Here is a 20,812-nt window from a genome sequence, read left to right as displayed (position 1 = left end):
ATCATCATAATCATCGTCATCACCACCACCACCACTACTTCGGTCCAGCTCAGCATGGCCTACCTCCGAGGTGCCACCGCAAGAATTTTTAGTTCCATGGTACCACGCCGGTTCGCGGGACCCCTCATATTCGTCAGGTAAGTATTCACTCGAGAATCAATGTGTTCGATTACCACTTCCCTAAAATAACCGGTATACATGCCGCGCTTGCCATTATCTCCGGTCCAGTTCCTTCACGGTCCCATGTTTTTTTAGCTTGAGGAAAGCCACCGCAGCTCTTTACCTCCTGTAGCCTGTCGCATACCATCCATAGGCATCCCGCTCCGTCATACCACGAAGTACTTCACGTATGACCGCACTTAATCGTCAGAGCGGGGGGCAAGGTGCAGTACTTGCTCGTCTTCTCTTGCAGGGGAGCCAGGTACTACCCCGACGACGACTTCATCAAGGAAACCAGAGGAATGGTTTTCATTTCGGATGAGGTGACAGACAGAATGGTCCCGTTACCCCCGAACAGTAAGTCGGAGCTTGGCTGTGTCCTCCTGCGTTGGACTGTGTCCTCCTGCTGGCTGCTGGCTAGAGTTTTAGCACTGCGTCTGTTCCGTCTTTTCCTTTCGTACCGTGTACTAACCGGGACTCGCGACTGGGCACTTGCGCATTCGTACCGGTAGGGTGGGTTAGTTCAACAGCACCTAAATTACTGAAGGCCTCCCCACGCCGAAGTGACGTCACAGAAGTGAGATCGCCCTGGTAGTCGGCTTCACTGCGCCCGCATGGTTGCCTCGATTTACCTATCTGTTCCTTCGTGTACAAACAGCCCGTAAATTTGAATTTATGTTTAGAAATGTTTTTTAGGCTATAAGTTGTAAACATGGGCAATCCAAATCATTTTGTTTCCTCTCTGATACGTAAAAAGTGCTTTAACAGAGCTTTGGCTGACCACCTACCAACCACTACCCTTTTTTTCAGGCGTCTATGTACACAGCATTAAGGTTTTTTTCTTTGTTTTCAGGACTTGTCTTTCTTAACAATCGTTACCGATGGTGCAGTTAGCAAATGCACTTATTGCTGATATTACTTCGAGACTGGATGCAAGAAAGTATTTTGTAGTTGACTAATGCTGCGATCTGTAGTATATTTGAATCTAACCCCAAAAATAATCAAGACAAATGAAAGACAAAGTTTTAGCCACACGAGTACACTGTCATTTGTTTTATTTCAAAATTCACGTGACATACAAAAAATATACAAAGATATTTTTCGTACAAAAAAACATTACTGTAAGCAATCAACAAGCCCAACATTTAAAAATGAGCACGGTATACCAATATGTACAAGCAAATCATTCAACATGTAAGCAAATTACGGTGCCACATATCACCAAATGCAAACAAATTAATTGTCAGCTGCAGCTAAACAAGGTTAGGATTCCAGTGTTTTCAACCTCCGTTTTTTTTCTTGCTTACTGGCCGTAAGCTTGTCACTTTTCTGTTTGCACAGATTTCTCCATAACACATTAGCAGCTGCACTAAAAATGTATTTCATGACGAGCTGTGGTGAATGTCCATGGTGACACGTGTCTAAGTGTTCGTTGCTGTCAATAAGGGACGATGTCAAGGCAACAAGAAGCTCTTTTTGCTTTGTACAATCATAAAACGTAGTGGCGTTTTTTTCATTGACAAGTTGCTCAAGCACTATGTCCATTGTCAAAACTGCATGCACAACCATAGGCTGGGGAAACATGAGGCCAGCTCTAGTGGCAGTGGCAATGAGTGCAAAATCATCCTCGTCAAAATTCCGGTTTTCGAGCACCAGGTTCTCCTTGCAAGATGTACACGCAAGCCACATATGTAATGGCAGGAAGCATGGGCTGCTTTTTTGCAACATCTTGCTCTGTCACAGCAACATCAAAATGCTTTAAATCTTGTGGGTCATTAACAGAACCACAAGGAGTAAGTACATCCAACACCACCTAACTTGGTGTTGGTTAGTTTCGCGTGCCCGCCCTCGCCATGCCCGCGCGCGCATGCGCAGTCGGGTCCCGGTAAAGACGGTACCAACTAAAAGGACGGAACAGACGTTGTCCTAAAACTCTGTAATATCATTCGCCGAAGTAACTGCTTTGCTGAGGCGTGGCACTGTGGAGCTTCAGGCTGTCGGTTCGAGTCCGAGACATGGCGGCTGTTTTACTGCTATCCCAACGGAGGACGAAAGAAAAACCCCAGTGTGTCAAAGATTTTCACACACGTGAAAGGTCCCGTTCTTAATTCGTGTATCATTGTAATGTAACCTTTCTGTTGTGTCACAGAACAAACTACCACATAGTGTAGGTGCTTTGTATGCTCTTTATATGCTCTACAGCGGGCAGTGCGAAGGCGTGCTGCTTCAGGATGGTAAAATGTTTATTCGTAAGCCGGCAGGCAGGCGACAAGAAAGTGGCCATCCCTATTTGCGACCATCGTGGGGTACATTCACCATTCTATTTGTATATATATATATATATATATATATATATATATATATATATATATATATATATATATATATATATATATATATATATATATATATATATATATATATATATATATATATATATATATATATATATATATATATATCAAAGAAAACTTCGAACAAGGCAGCTACCACGATTGTTGCCAACATTTCAGCAAAGAGACACCTTAGTCAAGGCAAATCCCGTTCCCTGCTAGGCCTTCCGCCACTCCTCTACAACATCCCGGGTATCCGGCAAGGCCTATAAGGTGACGACAAACCATCTGGTCGTTTACAGGGTGAATCGGACAGTTAGAGAGCCGCCTGCAAGAAGCAGCGGATGTGGTGGCTGCTTATCCAAGTCATGTGGTCTCAGCAGCGCACCCCAGAAGCCTGAGTATACTCCTGATCTCACCGCGCAAAAAACACCTTCCAGGTTCGCCCATTATGTATAAGCCTACGCCTAGAGAGCCATATCATTGTACCATCTCATCACCAAAACCAGGGGCGCGGGGTAAGTGGACACGCTCGGCCTTGTCCAGGCCTTCGTGGTGTCTAGCATTAATTACGCTATACCTCACGCCCTGCTTAGTGCCACAGAGCTCGAGAAAATAAACATCACGATCAGGAAGGCGTACATGCAAGCCATGGGCCTCCCGGCAAGCACCTCAACCGAACGGCTACTCCGACTTGGCATCCACGGCCGAGGAGTTAATAGAGGCGCACCTGTCTAGCCAATGATTAACGTTAGGAGCAACCGAACCGGGAAGGTTCATCATCTCGCCCAGAGCGCTGTCCCACTCAGCCACCCAGCTCTCCTTACTAGAAGCGGGCACCTCTTCATTAGCACACATTTAATTTTGCCCGTCTTACCACGCAACACGCAACCTGCATGCGCATCACGAAGATCGCAGAGAGCCCGGGCAATATTAAAATTGTGCGGAGGTAAAATCATCTACCGCCTACATGGACGCAGCCTGTTACACCGGTAAAGCAGCCATGACAGCCACGGTCGTTTTAAAACGCAGGTGTATAGCATCTCGATCCTCGGACACAGCCCCCTCCAAGCCGAGGAAGCGGCGATAGCACGTACGCTCAGTCAAAGCAAGGCCTCCCAGCAGGCATGCCGCAACTTCGCCACCGATCGATTGCACGTCACAACAATTCGAACAATCAATCAGAGACCACGTACGAGACAAGTCAGGATTGTGTGGGCACCAGCTCACAGCGGCATCCCCGGCAACGAGATCGCCAACCTCGTGGCTCGAGATTGGACCCGCCAAGCCAGCGCTGATGAAGCCGAGCCCGAGCGCATGCATATGCTTGTTGTCAAGTGCCAGGACATTACGCAGCACTATACGCTGTCCCGTAAAACGTATTCCTCCCCGCCAGAAAATATTATTCGGCGCCCTGCAGGTCAACACCTTCCCACATCCCACCTGACGTCACCCTTTGGACTGGACACGCTTTTCTCCACTTTGCCGCTTCTGTGGAGAGCCTGGGACCTTAGACAAATAGTGGGCGGTTGCAAATAATCTACCCTAGACGCCCCCAACCTCCACCTTTCCACAGAGCTTTGGGAGATAGCCTTGGCCAGCTCCGGCCTCCAAGGTCAGATGCGCTTGGTCGGAAGGGCTGTCGACGTGGCCCGAGCTCAAGGCGTCCTGGAATGAGGATGCTTCTCTGAAGCTTTTCCTCGATCTAAATAAAGTTTATTCTGTCTCTCTGAATTCTGTTTGCGCACTCTGACGGCGCAAGGGTTGCATACCCACAGAGTAGACCGTGTACCCTCAGTGGGATATTGGCCAATTGCTTTAAACGCAGGACATTACGGTGCTTTCGCATAATATTCCGCCCTACCGGGATATTGTGTGAAAGCCGGAACAAGTGGGCGGTATACAACCGGGACAAGCGGGCGGTTAGCAACGTCTGCGGGCTCACGGTACCGGCAAAGTGTCGTCTGCTGGTCTTGCTCGTAAGAACGCAGTGCAGACAACGTTCGCGTGTAGCGGTTTCTATCACGCCACATGTACAAAACGGGCATGCGTGTAAACAAAAAAAAAAAAAACGCTTTGTCGTTGGTACGTCACTTCGAAAGACTCTTTCAAAATGTCCATTTCCTGCCATTTTAATCGTGACGTATTGCACTTTCGTGGCTTCTGGCCAATTGGACAAGCACAAAAACCGACGTATATCCGAGTCGATTGCTCTCAGCCAATCAGGGCTCGATCGAAATTGGCAATTTTTAGCGGACATGAAATGGACAAAACTGATAATTCCGCCCCTGTTTTTTTTTTTTTTTTTTTTGTCAACGCATCTTGTCTATTGGCCGCGGTCCGTCGGTCAGTTTCGCAGTTATGACTAAGACGTCAGGGAGGGTAAAGCCACGCGCATTACGAACTTAAACAATAACCGTCGGTCTCACGCGTATACAGACCCTTCGAGATACGCCCCATAAATGCAATTGAATTAAATGAGTACAAAGTTAGCGCTTATAAATGTTCTTTTTTCTTCCGTCCTATTGTTTTCCGGCGTACGCATTGTGAAGCAATAGAATAGATGTACACATTGCAGTTGTTTCCCGACCCCGTATAACGCTGCAGTTCACTGTGAAGATGGGTCCATCCTGCATTCAACGTTTGAAGCGGGAAAAGAATAGAAATTACGTAATCCTAGACGAGAAATGAAAATGCGGCCTGTGTGCTAATTAAGAACTCCCAAGTACAGTAACAAATTCCCCTGCAGCGCTTGTATCAAACGCCCGAAAATAAAACAAAAAATACCTTGAATGCAGCTCAACACTGCTCTCAATGCGTTCCCTAAAAACTCCCAGTTGAAGAAAATAATATAATCCCAATGGACCCCCTGAAAACTCCCATTGTAGTGGCAATAAAATGCAACTCCCATATGCTACTGAATAAACTGCAGAAATAATGGGAGTAATGCGATACTCCCATGGGAAGGAGTTCTGTAAACTCCGAATTGGCACTGAGTTATGCGACAAGCCATTTACTCCCATTTCGGTTTATTTGTGTTCTGTGTGTACGTGCGTAATGAAGTTAACGGTGCGGTGCTCCGCCGTGCATGTTCACGCAGTGTACTTCCCTCCACGCGAGAAGAAGGTGCAGAACATGCAGATCAACTTCGGACCGCAGCACCCGGCGGCTCACGGCGTGCTCAGACTTGTGCTTGAGCTCGAAGGCGAGGTACGCATGCACACTGCCGTGTATTCGCCGTCTTTCGTGGGCGCCTTTGCAGATTTGCAGTACGTTTCGGCGGAGTGCTTATAATTTATCTCCTTCTTTCTGGAGGAAATGAGCCAATTTTTAACTAACGCCGATCTACCCATGCAACGTATAGCTATCCGTTAATCCAGTAGTTCTCAACCATGAGTCTGCAAAAGACCCCTTTCGGGCTTGCACAAGAGTTGGTGGACCCCGCGAGGATTTTTGTTGACCGGTGTCGAATGTCAAACAAACTTGCAATTGCAGAGTCGCCCCCCAGATGCTTATTCAATGCCCACATTTCGGGTCTGACGTTTATGATGAAGCGTGTCATATAGTCCAACAATTTGCGTTACCAGCTAAAAGTTACCCAAACACCTGTACACTGACTTGTGAGCGTCTTGCTTTTCCGCGTGTAGCTGGTATGCTGTACAAAAAAGCCGATGTTATCGCGGATAAAAAAGCATCGATTGCGATACTCCCTCATGCGAAATTTGTGCGCAGCGCGAACGGCACTCTTTTCGGTCACGCCGCATAGCTGCTGGGTCTCAGGCAGTGATCGCGTGATCACGAACGCACAGCGGCGCGCGCTACTCTGCCGTTATCTCGCAGCGCGTCGCCGCCGCCGCCGAGCATGTTGTTGTGAATCGGGCTTGAACCTCCCGCGCAAATGTCACGTGGTTCGGATCAGCCACGCAACGAAGAGCATGTCTCACTGCCTCCCCCTCACACTTTTGCCAAGCGTCGCAGTCGAGGAGCATCTTGTTCGGGCCCAGCAAACTGCCCTCCCCCTCACACTTTCGCCAACCGTCGCAGCCGAGGGGCGTCTTGTTTGGGCCCAGCAAACTGCCCTCCCCCTCACACTTTCGCCACACTTTCCTCATCCGTTTTCTTTCTGTATTCGCTCCCTCGGTTACGACTCCGCCGCCGTCACCAAACCACAGCAGCGGCCGCAAAAGTGCCGCGCACTAAAAATAAACGTGCATGTCATGCAGGGAAGCCACATTTTTCTTTTTTTGCATTGGCAGCAATGTTTTGTTTGGCAAAAGAGAAGAAGGGGATAGGGGTGTTCGGGAGGGTTTTGGAGAGGGCTTCGCGGACCCTCTGGTGTTCACGGGCCCTATAGTTGAGAACAACGCCGTTGATCAATAAGCGCTTCATTCCGCCGAGTTCCAGTGGTAAAGAGGTTCTGCTTACGCAAGAGGCTTCGATTCAGTTCTTCGATGACCATTGAGAAGGAAAAAAATAATAGTAGTAAAAAAATGGCAGCATCTCCACTCCGTGGATGATGGCGAGGGTGCGGAGTGACACGAAATGACATACAAGTTACGCCCCGAGTGACATCCGATTTGCGCCCCGACCGTCATTCGATTTGAGCTGTGAGTTGCACCTTGATTATTCCTTAAATGTACCTGCAACTCACGGCTAAAATCGAATTTCGCTTGGTTTTCGCTTGATGGTGGTGTGCGCACGGATGGACGCAGGCGGACATTGGGAGGTCCTAAGGTACTCCGCACCGTTACAGGCGAGGGAGTAATCCGTTTGACCCTCGGGTATTAACTCACGGTCGTAGTGCAATGGGTAAGACGACTGACACTAACTCTATCTGGCCTACCAGACACACGCTCGAATCCTGCCGGTGCCTGTGTGATCTTTTTGTGATTGTAAATGCTATGCGCACGGACGCAGACGGACATTGTGCGGTCCTAAGGTACTCCGCACCTAAAACGGTAGTGTATGGAAGATTTCGGTGCCGGTTAAATAATCCCCGGCGGTTTATAACCATCCGAAGCCCTTTACCACAGCGTGTTTCTGACATCGAACGGTGTTTCGGCGCGACAAATCAAAATTATAACTTTCGAAGTATGCTCCAGCTCCATGTGGGCTGACAACAGATAGCAAGTGGTTGGTATGGATAGCGCCGCGTACCCTACTTGCGCGACCTCTCAAACTTCTGTTCTTTATTTAAATGGTTTACCGTTACTCAGCGTTGCTCGCTTCATGTACCACAGTTTCACCGCGTACGAAAATACTATTCATAAAAGACGCCAGGGACTTCGTACGCTGATAGACGCCTTATACATTCCACTGAAATAACGCGTTCCCAGCAATGCATTCGTGCAGAGCACAGCATGCACAGCAGTGAAGCCGACTTTAAATGGACTCAGTGTATAGAGCTAGATAGGGATACAAGGGGACTGATGGCGGTGAGATTTAATAGAAAACCTCAGGACGTTTTACCTTTGATATCAAACTCTTTATATTGCGCCAGAAAAATGTCTTCCCGGCAATACATTTCTGTACATAAAGTCGACTAAAGAGGTTGGGTGTACCGCGCTTCAAAGGGATACATTATGGTCTTATGAAGGTTTTTCATAGGAATACATCATGGTCTAATGGAGGTTTTTCGTACGGATACATTATGGTTTTATGGAGTTTTTTCATAGGGATACATCATGTTCTTGTGAAGGCTTTTTATAGGAATACATCATGGTCTTATGGAGGTTTTTTCAGGGATACATCATGGTCTAATGTAGGTCTTTCATACGAATACATCATGGCCTGATGGAGCTTTTTCATAAGGACATATCGTGGTCTTCTGGAGATTTTTCATAGGGATCCATCATGGTCATAATTATGGAGGTTTTTCATAGGGATACATCATGGTCTTATGGAGGCGCGAGCAGGGGATGGCACGCCGGGAAAGGTAAACAGCAATGCGGGAGGGTGGTCGGATGAGGGCGCTAAGAAATGGCGACGCAGCGCGCATCAGGAGAGGGAAACAGCCGCGCCGGAGCGAGCGGAATTAGCTTCGGAGGGGGCTGTCCAGGGGCTGGAAAAGTGGTTATCGATGTGCACGGGCGAAGTTCAACAGCTGATCCGACAAGACTTTCGCATCCGCATTCTTATGAATTTCTAAGCATCTCGCGCAATTTATTTCGCCGTCCCCGTGTCGCAGACAGTGGTACGAGCGGACCCCCACATTGACCTCCTGCACCGCGGAACCGAGAAGCTGATGGAGTACAAGACCTACACGCAAGCGCTGCCGTACATGGACCGACTGGACTACGTCTCCATGATGGCCAACGAGCAGTGCTACTCGCTCGCCGTCGAGAAGCTCCTCAACATCGACATCCCCAAGCGCGCCAAGTACATTCGAGGTATGAGCACGCGCTGCGCCGGAAAGTTTTAAAAACGATAGTTTTTCTTGGACCACTGTCTGTATATCTGTACGTCACCCTCTGTTCCGCTGCACGGCTAAAACTTAAAAGAGTTCTCGAACAAGAACTGTATATAGTCAAAACCTTTCCAAACGACAAAATAGCTGGTAGCAATGCTTCATACTTGCCAACGTTTGCTTGCCAAAACTTACCAGGAAAAGTTGCTTAGTAGCTCGTTCAGGTTGTCGTTGTGGCTGCCGCTGTTTCATGTTGGCGTCAAACCAGATATTGTCGCTATAAAATTTAATACCGTTGCATTAAAGAAGATTTCGGCATGTGCGCTCGAAATTCACATTATAAATTGTAATCGTCCGCCAATTTTTAGAGCACTTGTCCGTTCCCCGTCCGCGCATTTGGCGTCACCGTCGGCGTAACGGAGCGAACGATCTATTGGCACTGGAGAGGATAGCTTTAATATGGATAGTAAGTGGCGGTGGTAGCAAAGAGATAGCGAGGAGGAACTTGTACGTCTGCTTTAAGCCACCTCGGGCGCACAGAGAGGACGGGAACCTCGCAGACCGCGCAGAAACGAAATCACATGCCAACCACATGGCCACACAAATAAAAGCGGAATAGCTGCAAATAAAAACCACAAATAAAAGCGAAAGAGGTCGCCGAAACTCAGTGGCGCTACCGTGCGGCCAAGCCTCATTGCGAGGACTCTGCGTGAATCATGTATCGGTGTTCCAAAAGAATCACTTGAAACTACCGCCTCTCTCGCCGGCGCTACCCTCTACCCCATTGGTCACTCTCTATCACCGAGGAACGATACTGGCGCCTTCTCCAAACCAACACCCTCCCCTGTCGCGCCAGACTACACGCAATTTATTTATCTGTTTTTCCCTCTTCCCAATGTCCCGACTGTGGAGCCCACGAAACCGTTGCTCATATCATTTGGCAATGCCCTCAAAACTCGCTCCCTCTCATGTCTTGTGTGGAGCACTGGGAGGCGGCGTTAGGCAGCTCGCATCCGCGGGTCCAGCAAGGACTCGCTGAACGAGCAGCCCGGGTCACCGGCGCCCTCTAACCGCTGGTCACCAGTCGTCGTTGACCCAGCGGATCCAGAATAAAGTTTTCTCACTATCCAAAAGACGCGAAAAGTAGGTACAGATAGTCCATCCTACCCTACCTGTACAGTTTTTAAAGGAGTACTGACACGAAATTTTCGTGTTATGTTTTTTTCGCTGCTATGCGTGCCTACCAGCCCACTAATCATAGAATGACACATTAGACGGTCGAGCGCAGCGTAAACATTCATTTAAAGGGACACTGAAGTGAATTTGTCAAGATCCCGTTTTGGCTTGCACTGCGTAGACTGGCTCAAATTAGCACACTTTTCATCGTTTATCCGGTTGACAAATCGGTAATTATTTTACAAAGCGCGAAATAAGAAAAACTACCATGCGCGGTTTGCGGTGGCCGCACCAACTAAGGCTGTGACGTTGGGAGGAGGGGCGCCGTGATTGGACGATGCCCAAGGTTAGCAATCACACAAGTTTCGGTTTCGGTTTCGGTTCTGTAAAACATAACCAATGGCTTTGTTGGATGGGCATTCTCAATATCATTCTCAATAGCATTCTCAATAACATTTCCGGTGAATTCCTAGCGCCCCAGACTGCTAGGCTACGGAGCGGGACGCGAATGCCTTGCTAATATAGGGTATATATTGTACAACCGGTTTACACTTTTATTTAGTTTTGGCATTTCAAGCCGCTTAGGTGACTATTTGTTGTACTGCGATCGTGCAGTAAGCGTCGCCCGAGTTTCCACAGTAGCTCAAGTCTAGCAATTGCATTTCGTAGACGGAAAAGCGTTCGCAGATGCGTAGTCGTGCTGCTGACCACTGTGCTTGTTCGCCCAGCGCAAAAAAGTGCTTCCCGCGCCCTAGTTTTACGCTGTACGGTAAAAATATCAGTTGATTTTATTTGCTTAGTACCTATATTGACTTCGCTGACTCTTCTACCGCCTCCAAGAGGCCTTATATTTTCCTACTGGCGTACCAGTCAGCGAAGCGTCGCATGTGCAGCGCTTGTCTGAAGCGACCTTGACTTGGAGCTAGATACAGTGTACAAACAAACCAAGTAAAGAAAGGCACATTCTTCCATTCACAAACGTGTCCTGGCTTCGTTTCAACTAAGCGAACGAATTGCGACCAAGCAATTTTTTTTAACCTCCTTGATTGCGACGACCCGCCGGCGGCTGGCGGACGAAACGCTGGGCCGACTGACTCTGTCGGCCGGGGAGCCGTGCAGTAGCGCAGCCGTGGCGCAGCCAATTGCCAGCTCATCCCCTCCTGGCGTCACACGAAAACGCTACAGAAAATGGGCGAGCGTAAAGAGAGGAGGACAGCGTTTTCGAATTAGTTTTTCTACTAAATAAAATCGCGTAAACGCGCCTAGAGGGGTCGAAACATGGCCTGGGGACTCCGGACTACAATTTGCGCTAGTAATCCCGCAATGTTTACATATCACTTCAGTGTCCCTTTAAGGCGTCGTTTATTCGTGTCAGTTTCGGTTTCGACAAAAAGAACGCCGAGCGGCCGCCATGACAGGAGGTATCACGTGACGTCACCATTCTTGCCGTACCGCTGCCGCTCTGAACGCGCGTGCGAGCGAGCCCATGCGCGCGCCCAGACCCGCCAAGGTCTTCACCGTCCCCACGCGCCCGGGCAGCATGACATCAGTCCCAAAACCATGACGTGTACACACGCCGGAGCAGCGCGCCAACCACAGCCAGCGCGTCGGCTTCGTCACGGAAGCCCCGACGTCGGCGGTTTGGGGCAAGTAGCAGATGATGTCATGTCGGCGCGCTCTGGGCTTTCTCGTGCGGGCGAAGATTAAAATGGATTTAAAATACGTATGTTACGCCGAACGGTTGCCGTTGAAACTTGCTGGGAGATATCTCCTGATAGAAAGGAAGCATTTGACATAGTTATTTCAGCTTTGAAATTTCGTGTCAGTACTCCTTTAATGTCATTACTGCACACAAGCCATTTTTAGCGCGCAGCACTTTGGTGGCCACTACTGCGGTTTAGCGGCGGCGATGGCGACGGCGTTGTAAACGAGCGAGAAAAGACAAAGAAAACGACGGAGGAAAGAGCGGCGAAAGTGTGAGGCGGCGGACAGTGTGTCGAGCCCGCACGAGACGCTCGTCGGAGCGCTGGCCAATGTAAGGGGGAGGGCGGCACGCGCTGCTGTAGTGTCATCTCTCACCGCCTCCCCCTCACACTCTCGCCATGCGTCATGGCCCAACACCCTCGAGATTTTTAAGGCCTGAAGGCTGTCGCGGTGACGTCACAAAGCGGAGGCGCGCGATGCCTGGCCGCGAGGGGTGCATTTAGCATGCACTGTGAATTAATGAACAGGCGAACTCCGTCGCTCAAAAGGAAGGTATACAGTTGCAAATATGGAATGACAAGTAAACGTCACACATTTCAGCATTTGCCGTCTTTCTAGCCGCCAAAAAGAAAAAAAATGCATGCTCAAAAGGAATATAATCCTTTCAAGCAAGCGCTTGAAAACGTCGTTTGTCGAGCTCCCAGCACAATACAGCGCGGTAGTAAACAGGAGCAGATATATCGAATGCCCGACGCTCATTTTTCTTTATCGATTCTTAGTTATGATAACAGAAATTTCGGTCGAATAATATATGGGATCAAAACAGTTCGAACGCGTAATCACATCTCAGAAAGAATTACCTAAGTGTAAAGCATTCATGAATGTTAAAATAACCAGAAATGACTCATAAAAGCGCGTTAACATTCGATGTTTAGCAAAAATTAAAGGTCGACTCTCTTGGGGGCGATCATGCGTATTTCGCAAACATTACGCTTTCTTAGTTCCGATTGCCAGCATTCGGGTACGCATGAGCAGGTAGTAAACGCACATTATGTGGGTCAAGACATTAAGCATGCTTTATAAGCGAGATCAAAAGACAGCATTTTACGGAACAAAGTTATTTACATCGCAAGCACAGGCATTTTCGGAGCTGTGAGTTGCCTCGGAGGGCCGTAGCCAGAAATTTGTTTTGGAGGGGGTTAGAGGTTATCCGAAGGGAGGAGTTTTGCCGGGAGGAAGACCAAGCCTCGCTTACGCGCTGCCCGAGAAAATTTCGGAGGAGGTTCAAACCCCCCACAGCGCCTAGCGTTTGCAACTTTCTTCTTCCTTTTTTTTTTTTTTTTTTTTGAGTACGAACTAGCTTTCAAAATCTCCTCATTCGTTGTACCGCAAAAGTTCTTCAGGAGAATGTTCGTGCAACACCACAACACGTGCTTTAAAATTAGCTCGCTAGCGGTTGTATCCGACGTATGTGTCATAATCGGGTGACTCGTCGTTGGTCAGGATCAGCATCACGGTGAGGTCTGTAACCACTTCGATAGCTTCATGAACACTGCATCTCGTGACGATTATACGTGACACCATTTGCAACAGACATGCTGTATTCACAAAGGGCCTAGATCCATCGCTTTGATGAGGTCATAATGCTTCTCAGCAACTGACACTGGAATTGCCTTGTTCAGTGTCAATACGCTTTTCTGCATTTCTCACATTTCAGCTTGTTTATTCATCAATGTACGAAGTCCCGTGAATTACATCTTCGTGTAGGAAGCGCAGCTCGCAGACCAAAAAAAGAAAAATGAGTCCTTGTTTAAATCAACCTTTTTTCGGGCGTGCGCAACGTAGTCTTCCAGTATATATAATATGCTTTTTGGGGGCACAACGTTGCGTACTCCTAATTGCGCTTGGAAGCATGATGAAAGCTCTGCGGAATAACTCACCCTGGAATACTGCTAGGGACAGAAGTTCCGTTGTGGAACAGCGTGCACACATTTCCTGCATAGTTCCTAGTCTTGGGGAAATCTAAAAATGCGCATCTTTTACTTGGGAAGTCCTAATGTCCACGGCACTGAGTGATGCAGCACTTGTTCGGCATGGCGAATTCAAGAGGGTGTTGCTTTAGGTTCCATACATCGTCACAGCACGGAATATCTACAGTGTAAAAAAAAAAAAAAAAAAAAGCAGCGGCAACAATCTGACGAGCATGGTGTGATGCGGCACTACTTGTATACTCCGCAGTGAAATATAGCGCACTTTTACTACAACGCTTTCTCGCTACATGACTCCATTGAAATATCATTATCACTATATGATTATATAAAAATGATTATACACCCGTAGAGAGAATTGTTTCTTTTATCTTATTAAAGTATATCACCAAAAATCAGAAAAATAAATTTTGTTGTATTATTGTGGCTCCATCTAGTGGAGCGACATACAAACAGGCGTAAAAATTATTTCACCGTGTGCTTCCGCGCGCGCCGTACCGCCGCCTCGCCCTGTGGCTCGTCGTCACCGCCTTCACCCGCAGCCGTGCTGGCCGCCGCCACACCACGACGTCAGCACTTCCTGACGCCAGCAGCCCTCCGGCTTGCAGTCTAGAAGGTATAGCGCCACCGCGGAGCGTGCTCACCCTCACACTTTCGCCACACGGTCCTTCCTGTGTTCTTGGCTCATCCGAACAATGTGACAGTTGCGCGGGAGGTTCATACACGATTCACGACAACATGCTCGGCGGCGGCGGCGGCAACGCGCTGCGAGATAACGGAAGAGCAGCGTGCACCACCGTAAGTTCCCAGATAACGCGATCACTCACAGAGATGGTGTTCGCCACGACCGAGAAGACTGCAGTTCGCGCTGCGCGGGAATTTCGCATTGCGGCGTGCAGTAATCGCCAGTGCTTTTTTATTTAAGAGGTGGAAATAATCCTGACAGCATTTCTTTACCACCAAATACTATATGCTAGTTTAGAAGGACATCCTGCTGGTGATGTATTGCTCAGTGCCAGCTCTACAGACGCTTAAGTGCTGAAGCCTTATTACTTAATGAATGCATTTTCCTCACACTTATTTAGTGCAGCGAAGTAAGTGATCCTGCAAGAGTCAATTGATGTGCATCCAACCAACACCAGTGAAAGGAGCGCCTGCTTTCCTGAAAGGCAGAGAACAGGTCAGGATTGCAACGCACAATCTAAATAAAAGTAGAGACTGCAAGTTATATTAACTGAATTACGCTACATATACCAAAAAATTAAGGCAGTTACGCTCAACGTGAAAGCTGTCAAGTGCGGAGCAGTGATTCGCCAAAGGGGCTGTGGCGCCCTCTTTTGACTAGTTACAGTATCAGCCTGGCGTTCCAGGTAAAAAAATATTTTTTTTCTAGCTGGATTAGTGAACTAGAAATTTCTTCTAGCTAGAAATACTCTAGCTAGAAATAGGCAGAGTTTCTAGCTAGAAATTCAGTTTCTATTTCATTTCTAGCTGTATTGAGATTTACTTCGAGCTAGCATCTGTCAATCCAGCTAGAAGAAAAAAAAACCCCGCAAGCTGGAAATAATCGTCTCTACTTAGACTAAGAATTTTTCTAGTTAGAGAAGCTGTCGATTCCAGCTAGAATCTGATAATCTAGTCAGAAATGAAGCCGGAAATCATGATTTCTTGCTATAAATGCTCTTTCCATTTTCACGGGGGAATCGGTATCGAAAGTAGTCGAAAGAGCGCCGCAGCCCCTGAAAATGCGTATAAAGAGACACTGGATTGAGTTTTCATTATTTTGGGTAATCAATGCGTTAATTCGTGATTTTTTTAGTTATTTCATGTTACTGTGTCCTTATTTGCGGCCTAGCAACAGCAGTCTCTGTGGCAACGGCGCAGCGCAAAGATCACCCCCAACACTTTGCATATGAGCGGCATGTGCCTGTGTGGCCCAATGGGGTTGACACCGGGCTTCGTAATAACGCGGAGGACCCAGATTCGACCCTGACCAAGGGAAGCGTTGGTAGTTTCGAAGCCTCTGTTTGGGTCTGTGACGCTGCGTTACGTGTTACTGTGATGGCTAGATACAGTGACCCCGGACGAGCTGCGACGACAGGTTACCCGCCGCGGTGGCTCAGTGGCTAATGCGTTGCGCTGCTGAGCACGAGGTTGCGGGTTCGATTCCCGGCCGCGGCGGTCGCTTTTCTGATGGAAGCTAAAAGCAAAAACGCACGTTAAAGATTCCCAGGTGGTCAAAATTAATCCGGAGCCCTCCACTACGGCGCGCCTCATCGCCTGCGTTGCGTCGGCGCGTACAATCAATCATCAATCAAGCGACGACAGGTCGGGCCCCTAAAGTGCTCCGCACCTATAACACAAGATCCCATCAATGATCAATCACCTACAATGACTTAGAACAGTTATCCCCCCAGTGAGCTTCTCCAATAGAACGCGATTGGGAAGTGCGCCTTATATTGTAGAAGAGGCTGTAACAACTGCCCTCTTTCAGTGCTCTTTGCCGAGATCACGAGGATCCTGAATCACATCCTGGCTGTCGGAACGCACTGCCTCGACATCGGCGGCATCACCCCATTCTTCTGGCTCTTCGAAGAGCGAGAGAAGGTGCGCCCACTGCATTGCACGAGGGACAATCGAAACTGCCGCATGGGGCATGCCTCGTGTTCTCGTTGGACGATGTGATGGTGATGATGATGATTGCTATTAGTTTCCCCTTTGAAGCGGGGTGATGACATGTCATCTTACCAAAAAGGACTAATATAACCATGTTTTACACTCTTGGTTTAATACTAGCGCTGCTTAGGGCAGACACAAAAAGCTTATTAGGCAAAAAATACTTTTTTTCTGCTACAGGTGGTAACTGTCCTAGGCAATATTCCCCTGTCGGCTTTCCGTCCACCAGCCTACTAATCTTCTTTTCGTCGCCGCGACAGCCTTGAAGTTAACTTCCTCTGTGCTACCCTTAAATCCTAGGGCTACTGGAAGCCGAATATTTCCCACATGTAGATTTGGATGGATACCCTCGCATTCTGACACTAGGTGCCGCGTAGTTTCTGTTTCTTTTCCGCAGACCACGCATACCCCATTATTTTCTGAATACTTCCCCGCAAAGCTGTTAGTTCGCAAGCAACCTGCTCTTGCCTCGAAAAGCAAAGCACTGTCCTGGGAATCAGTGCACTGCCCTCCCCCCTCCCCCCCCCCCCCTAAAAAAAAACGATATAATAGGTGGAGTAAAGAAGATACTAGTGAATGACAAGGATGCAGGGATTAGCAGGAAAGAGAGAGCGGTTAACGTTCATTAAAGGGCACATAAAGACAAAGTACAAGTTGGTTTCATTAAAAAGCCTGCTTTGTCCCGATAAAAGTGGCACCAATTTTATCCGAAGCGTCAAGTAAATAATCCAGATATTAATAAAACCATATGAAGCAGCGGCGGCCTCCCCGTCACTTTTTTGGCAAATTTTCTATGACGTCACATAATCTTGTTTGTGTGATTGGAGGACTGAGGCTACCACCAAGAAACATCACTGGGAGATTGTGGTGGGGCCTTTAGTTCCGTTTGGTGGTATCACTTAGATGCTAACATGCAGTTAGCGCACTGATAACTACATTTTCAGTGCTGGCCTATTACGTCTCCTGCCCATATTGCGTCACTGTAGCGCGAAATTTGAATGTTTTTCAATATTTGTTGCATTTTTTCAGTAAACGAAGTCTTTCATGTCTAGAATGGAGCTGAATGAGTTACCAAAGGCTAGTTTTTTTCAAACTGAACAAAGTCGTATTTTGTCTTCATGGCCCCTGTAAGTTCATTGGGGAGTCGCGTCGTGTGCTTGGTGGTGTTTCGTTTTTCTGCCTTGCGTACATAATCAGGGCCGCCCTAGACTGCCTTGTAAAGACCACATACGAGTGCATATTGGCCTATTGGAAGGAAAGATCGAAGGATCCAGCGAGGTATAATGATGAAGATGATGTGTTGAGAATGATGTCCCCGTGACAACAATATATTTTTTAGTTTCAGAACGTCATCTAAAGTAGCATTTCCGCAGTACTCCTTTTTTTGCCTGTATACCCAAATTCACTCGTTAAATTGCTCGTGGCTCTGACAATTATTATCCCAAGGCATATTCATTCCGCTTGCGTCGTTAAGTGTTTCCGGTTTAGCGTGGTCGTGTACAGCCAGCCTTCTTGTAACTGACGCAGTTGCATTGCAAAAGGATTGACATTTGGGCATGTTGGGCAGGGGGTTTTCGGGCAATTAGTTTTTGGTGCTTTCAGGTTGCTTGGTAGTTTAGGCCGTGTTCGCCACAGGCCCATCTCCACAGTTGTAGTACACACTCCTGGCAGCGACTACGTTTGAGGAAATAGAAAGACAGATCCAGGGCTTTGATACTTCAAGCAATACAGGAAGTGGCATCTTCACTGTACCATGTAGCAAAAACCCCTACACCAAAGAGTTAATGCGAGGAAGTTACATTAGGCATAAAGTTTGAGCAGTTGCAAAAAGAAATAAGAGTACGGTCAGCCCTGTTAACTTGCATCAGCCAGCCCGCGACTATCAAGCAAGACGAGGTAGGGACGGAGCAAAACGACTGATTAGGATCACCAGGGAAGTGTGAATATCATTTTAAGGGCACAACACTATGCACTGAATCACGCATATTTTAGCAAGCACAACCTACCGCGATGGTGACGGCATTCATCGCGAGGAAAAACAAGCGCGCGGGCAAAACACATCTCTTCCTTGATCACAAAAGCCATCCATTCCATATGTTTTTTTTTTTCAAGATTAGCCCTGATCCCTTAAAGGGCTACAGCCAATGACAGCTAATGCGTTAGTTTACCTACAGGCTGCTCGGTATGTTCAGAAGGTCCAGCAGTAGCTCGCATATGAAGTGCTCCGAGATGGTCATGATTGCAGCGTTTGTGAACGAAGAACAAAAAGTGGATAAAATAACTAACATGCAAGAAGTTTTACAAGCCTCTTATGCGATCACGTAGGTCTCATGAATGTGCTGGTATAGATAGGGTGGAAGATACAGAATATAGAAGGCTAGAGGCAGAGTGAATAAAGGACACAGCAGGTGGATGATGTCGACCATTCTTGTCGATGTTCGGTGTTATCGTTGAAGGAACTGCTGCGCTATGTGTCTTGTAAAGTGAGTAGCAACAAATATAAATGACAGGTCTTAAAGAGCGAGCAGATGAATAGGTTCACGCGAGACCTGCCATCCGTGGCTGTCGGTTTAGCTAACTCACTAAGTAACTCACTAAGCTCTTGTTTGCCTGCATGCGAGCTCGGCCGCCACTGCCCAGCCGTCCTGAGTGGCACGGATTCGGAACAGTTCATCGGCTTTCGCAGCTGATGGAGTTCTACGAGCGAGTGAGCGGCGCACGCATGCACGCGGCCTACATCCGGCCAGGCGGCGTCTCGCAAGACATGCCCCTGGGCCTGATGGACGACATCTACGACTGGGCGACCAAGTTCGGCCAACGGCTGGACGAAGTCGAGGACTTGCTGACCAGCAACCGCATCTGGAAGCAGCGTACCGTAGACATCGGCATCATCAGCGCGGAGGACGCGCTCGACTGGGGCTGCAGGTCAGCCTTTGTTGTTCCCTCTTCAGGGACGAGGCACGTGCATGTGGAGTGCATCACTCATTCGTGCATCCGTAAACACTGTTTTCTTATATCCTTTAGTGCCGGTACTTCGAAACATGTCAGTTGCTTCCATCCAATCAAGCAAACCCGCCGCAGTAGCTAAGTGTATGCTAAGAGCGTTGTGCTGAGCTGAGTCCAAGGACGCGGGGTCGATCCTGGCTGCGGTGGCTGCCTTTCGGATGGAGGCGAAAAGCGAAAATGGCCGTGTGTTCGAGATTTCGGCGCACATTAAAGATGCCCGCGGTGTGGTCTAAACTAATTTGTAGCCCTGTACTACGGGGCGCCTCATAACCCCCAAAAATCGATCAATCGATAAATCAACCAATCAAACATGGCTGATGTTTGCTTCTACGATTGAATTAGTGTCACTGAATGCAGTCATTTGGCTTATTTAGTGGCTTCAGATTGAATTATCACCAACGCTAAATTGACCGTATATACCTCGCATGCATTGTTGAGCGGCACGTAGCATCCACTGCTGCGCGCGCAAAAACGCAATCTGCAAGTTCGTATGTACTTACGTACGTTTGGGCAACATTTCTATTATATTTTAGGCGCAAGTCGCCGCCAATTACGGCTGCAGTTTTCATTTCTTCAATGTCTCACTGGGTTTCGCAATCTTTTATCGCTGGTTGTGTTCTCATATTAATAGTAATCCGAGCGAGCGGGGCACGGCTGCATAAACAAGGGTTGGGCAGGGAACGGCAGAGTTCATTACGACAAGCACGTGTTTATCTCCCCCGCACGGGGTTGTAGGCAGGTGAGCTCCCTGCAGAGCTCAAAAATATCCCCAGTGCACTTTCTTTCCTTTTCTTTTCCCACAAGCCACAACAACAGCATCCACAGAGGGGTTTGGTAGAGGGGAAAGATGATTTGCTCTTAATGCACATCATCCTGCGAACCAAGAGACACTCCGAATAAAGTGACTTTGTTACAATGAGGGTATACCTTATATCCACAGTATTGAATAACACAATCATGGGGGGCTTTTCTTACTCTGCTCTTTTGCAAGCAATGAAATTAATTGAATTCAGAGCGGAGACAGAAAGCGTGAGACGAGGAGTCTCCGCAGCCGGGTCATAATGAATTTAATTTTGCATTCCTGTGGTGGGATCCGCTGTCACACATCTAATTCTCTCTTTTGTTGTCTCTCTTTCCGGACCAGTGGTGTGATGCTGCGAGGTTCCGGCATCAAGTGGGACCTCAGGAAATCCCAGCCGTACGACTCCTACGAAGACTTTGAGTTTGACGTGCCAATCGGCCTCAAGGGGGACTGCTACGACAGGTTAGATGGGTTCATCACAGTGCTTACCCCTGCCGGTGTTTCTCCTTTTTTTGGAAGGTAAAAGCCAGGGTGTTCTCAACCTGTGGAACAGGTAGGCACA

At 48.0% G+C, this 20,812-nt stretch overlaps 1 protein-coding gene across 2 annotated transcripts in view; it reads left to right on the top strand.

Annotated features, from left to right (window-relative positions):
* Positions 1-279: 279 nt before the first annotated feature.
* LOC144179297 (NADH-ubiquinone oxidoreductase 49 kDa subunit-like) overlaps positions 280-20,812 on the top strand; it is a 36,458-nt gene continuing 15,925 nt past the window's right edge. The window contains exons 1-6 of one of the 2 annotated variants that reach the window (XR_013324197.1): positions 280-516; positions 5,593-5,702; positions 8,680-8,881; positions 16,261-16,373; positions 19,129-19,367; positions 20,593-20,712. Coding sequence is in view for 1 of the 2 variants with exons in the window: in XM_077707595.1 (XP_077563721.1) it covers positions 462-516; positions 5,593-5,702; positions 8,680-8,881; positions 16,261-16,373; positions 19,129-19,367; positions 20,593-20,712 (839 nt within the window). In the remaining variant the exon portion in view is untranslated. The remainder of the gene's footprint in view (positions 517-5,592; positions 5,703-8,679; positions 8,882-16,260; positions 16,374-19,128; positions 19,368-20,592; positions 20,713-20,812) is intronic. The other variant, XM_077707595.1, reaches the window with a different exon arrangement.

The sequence above is a fragment of the Haemaphysalis longicornis genome, unplaced genomic scaffold (genome assembly GCF_048455015.1).
Source record: "Haemaphysalis longicornis isolate Haplotype H1 unplaced genomic scaffold, Haemaphysalis longicornis Haplotype H1 scaffold_4, whole genome shotgun sequence".
In the NCBI taxonomy this organism is placed as follows: domain Eukaryota; kingdom Metazoa; phylum Arthropoda; class Arachnida; order Ixodida; family Ixodidae; genus Haemaphysalis; species Haemaphysalis longicornis.
Note: the sequence above shows the minus strand (reverse complement) of the source record. Positions and strands in the feature narration are given on the sequence as shown.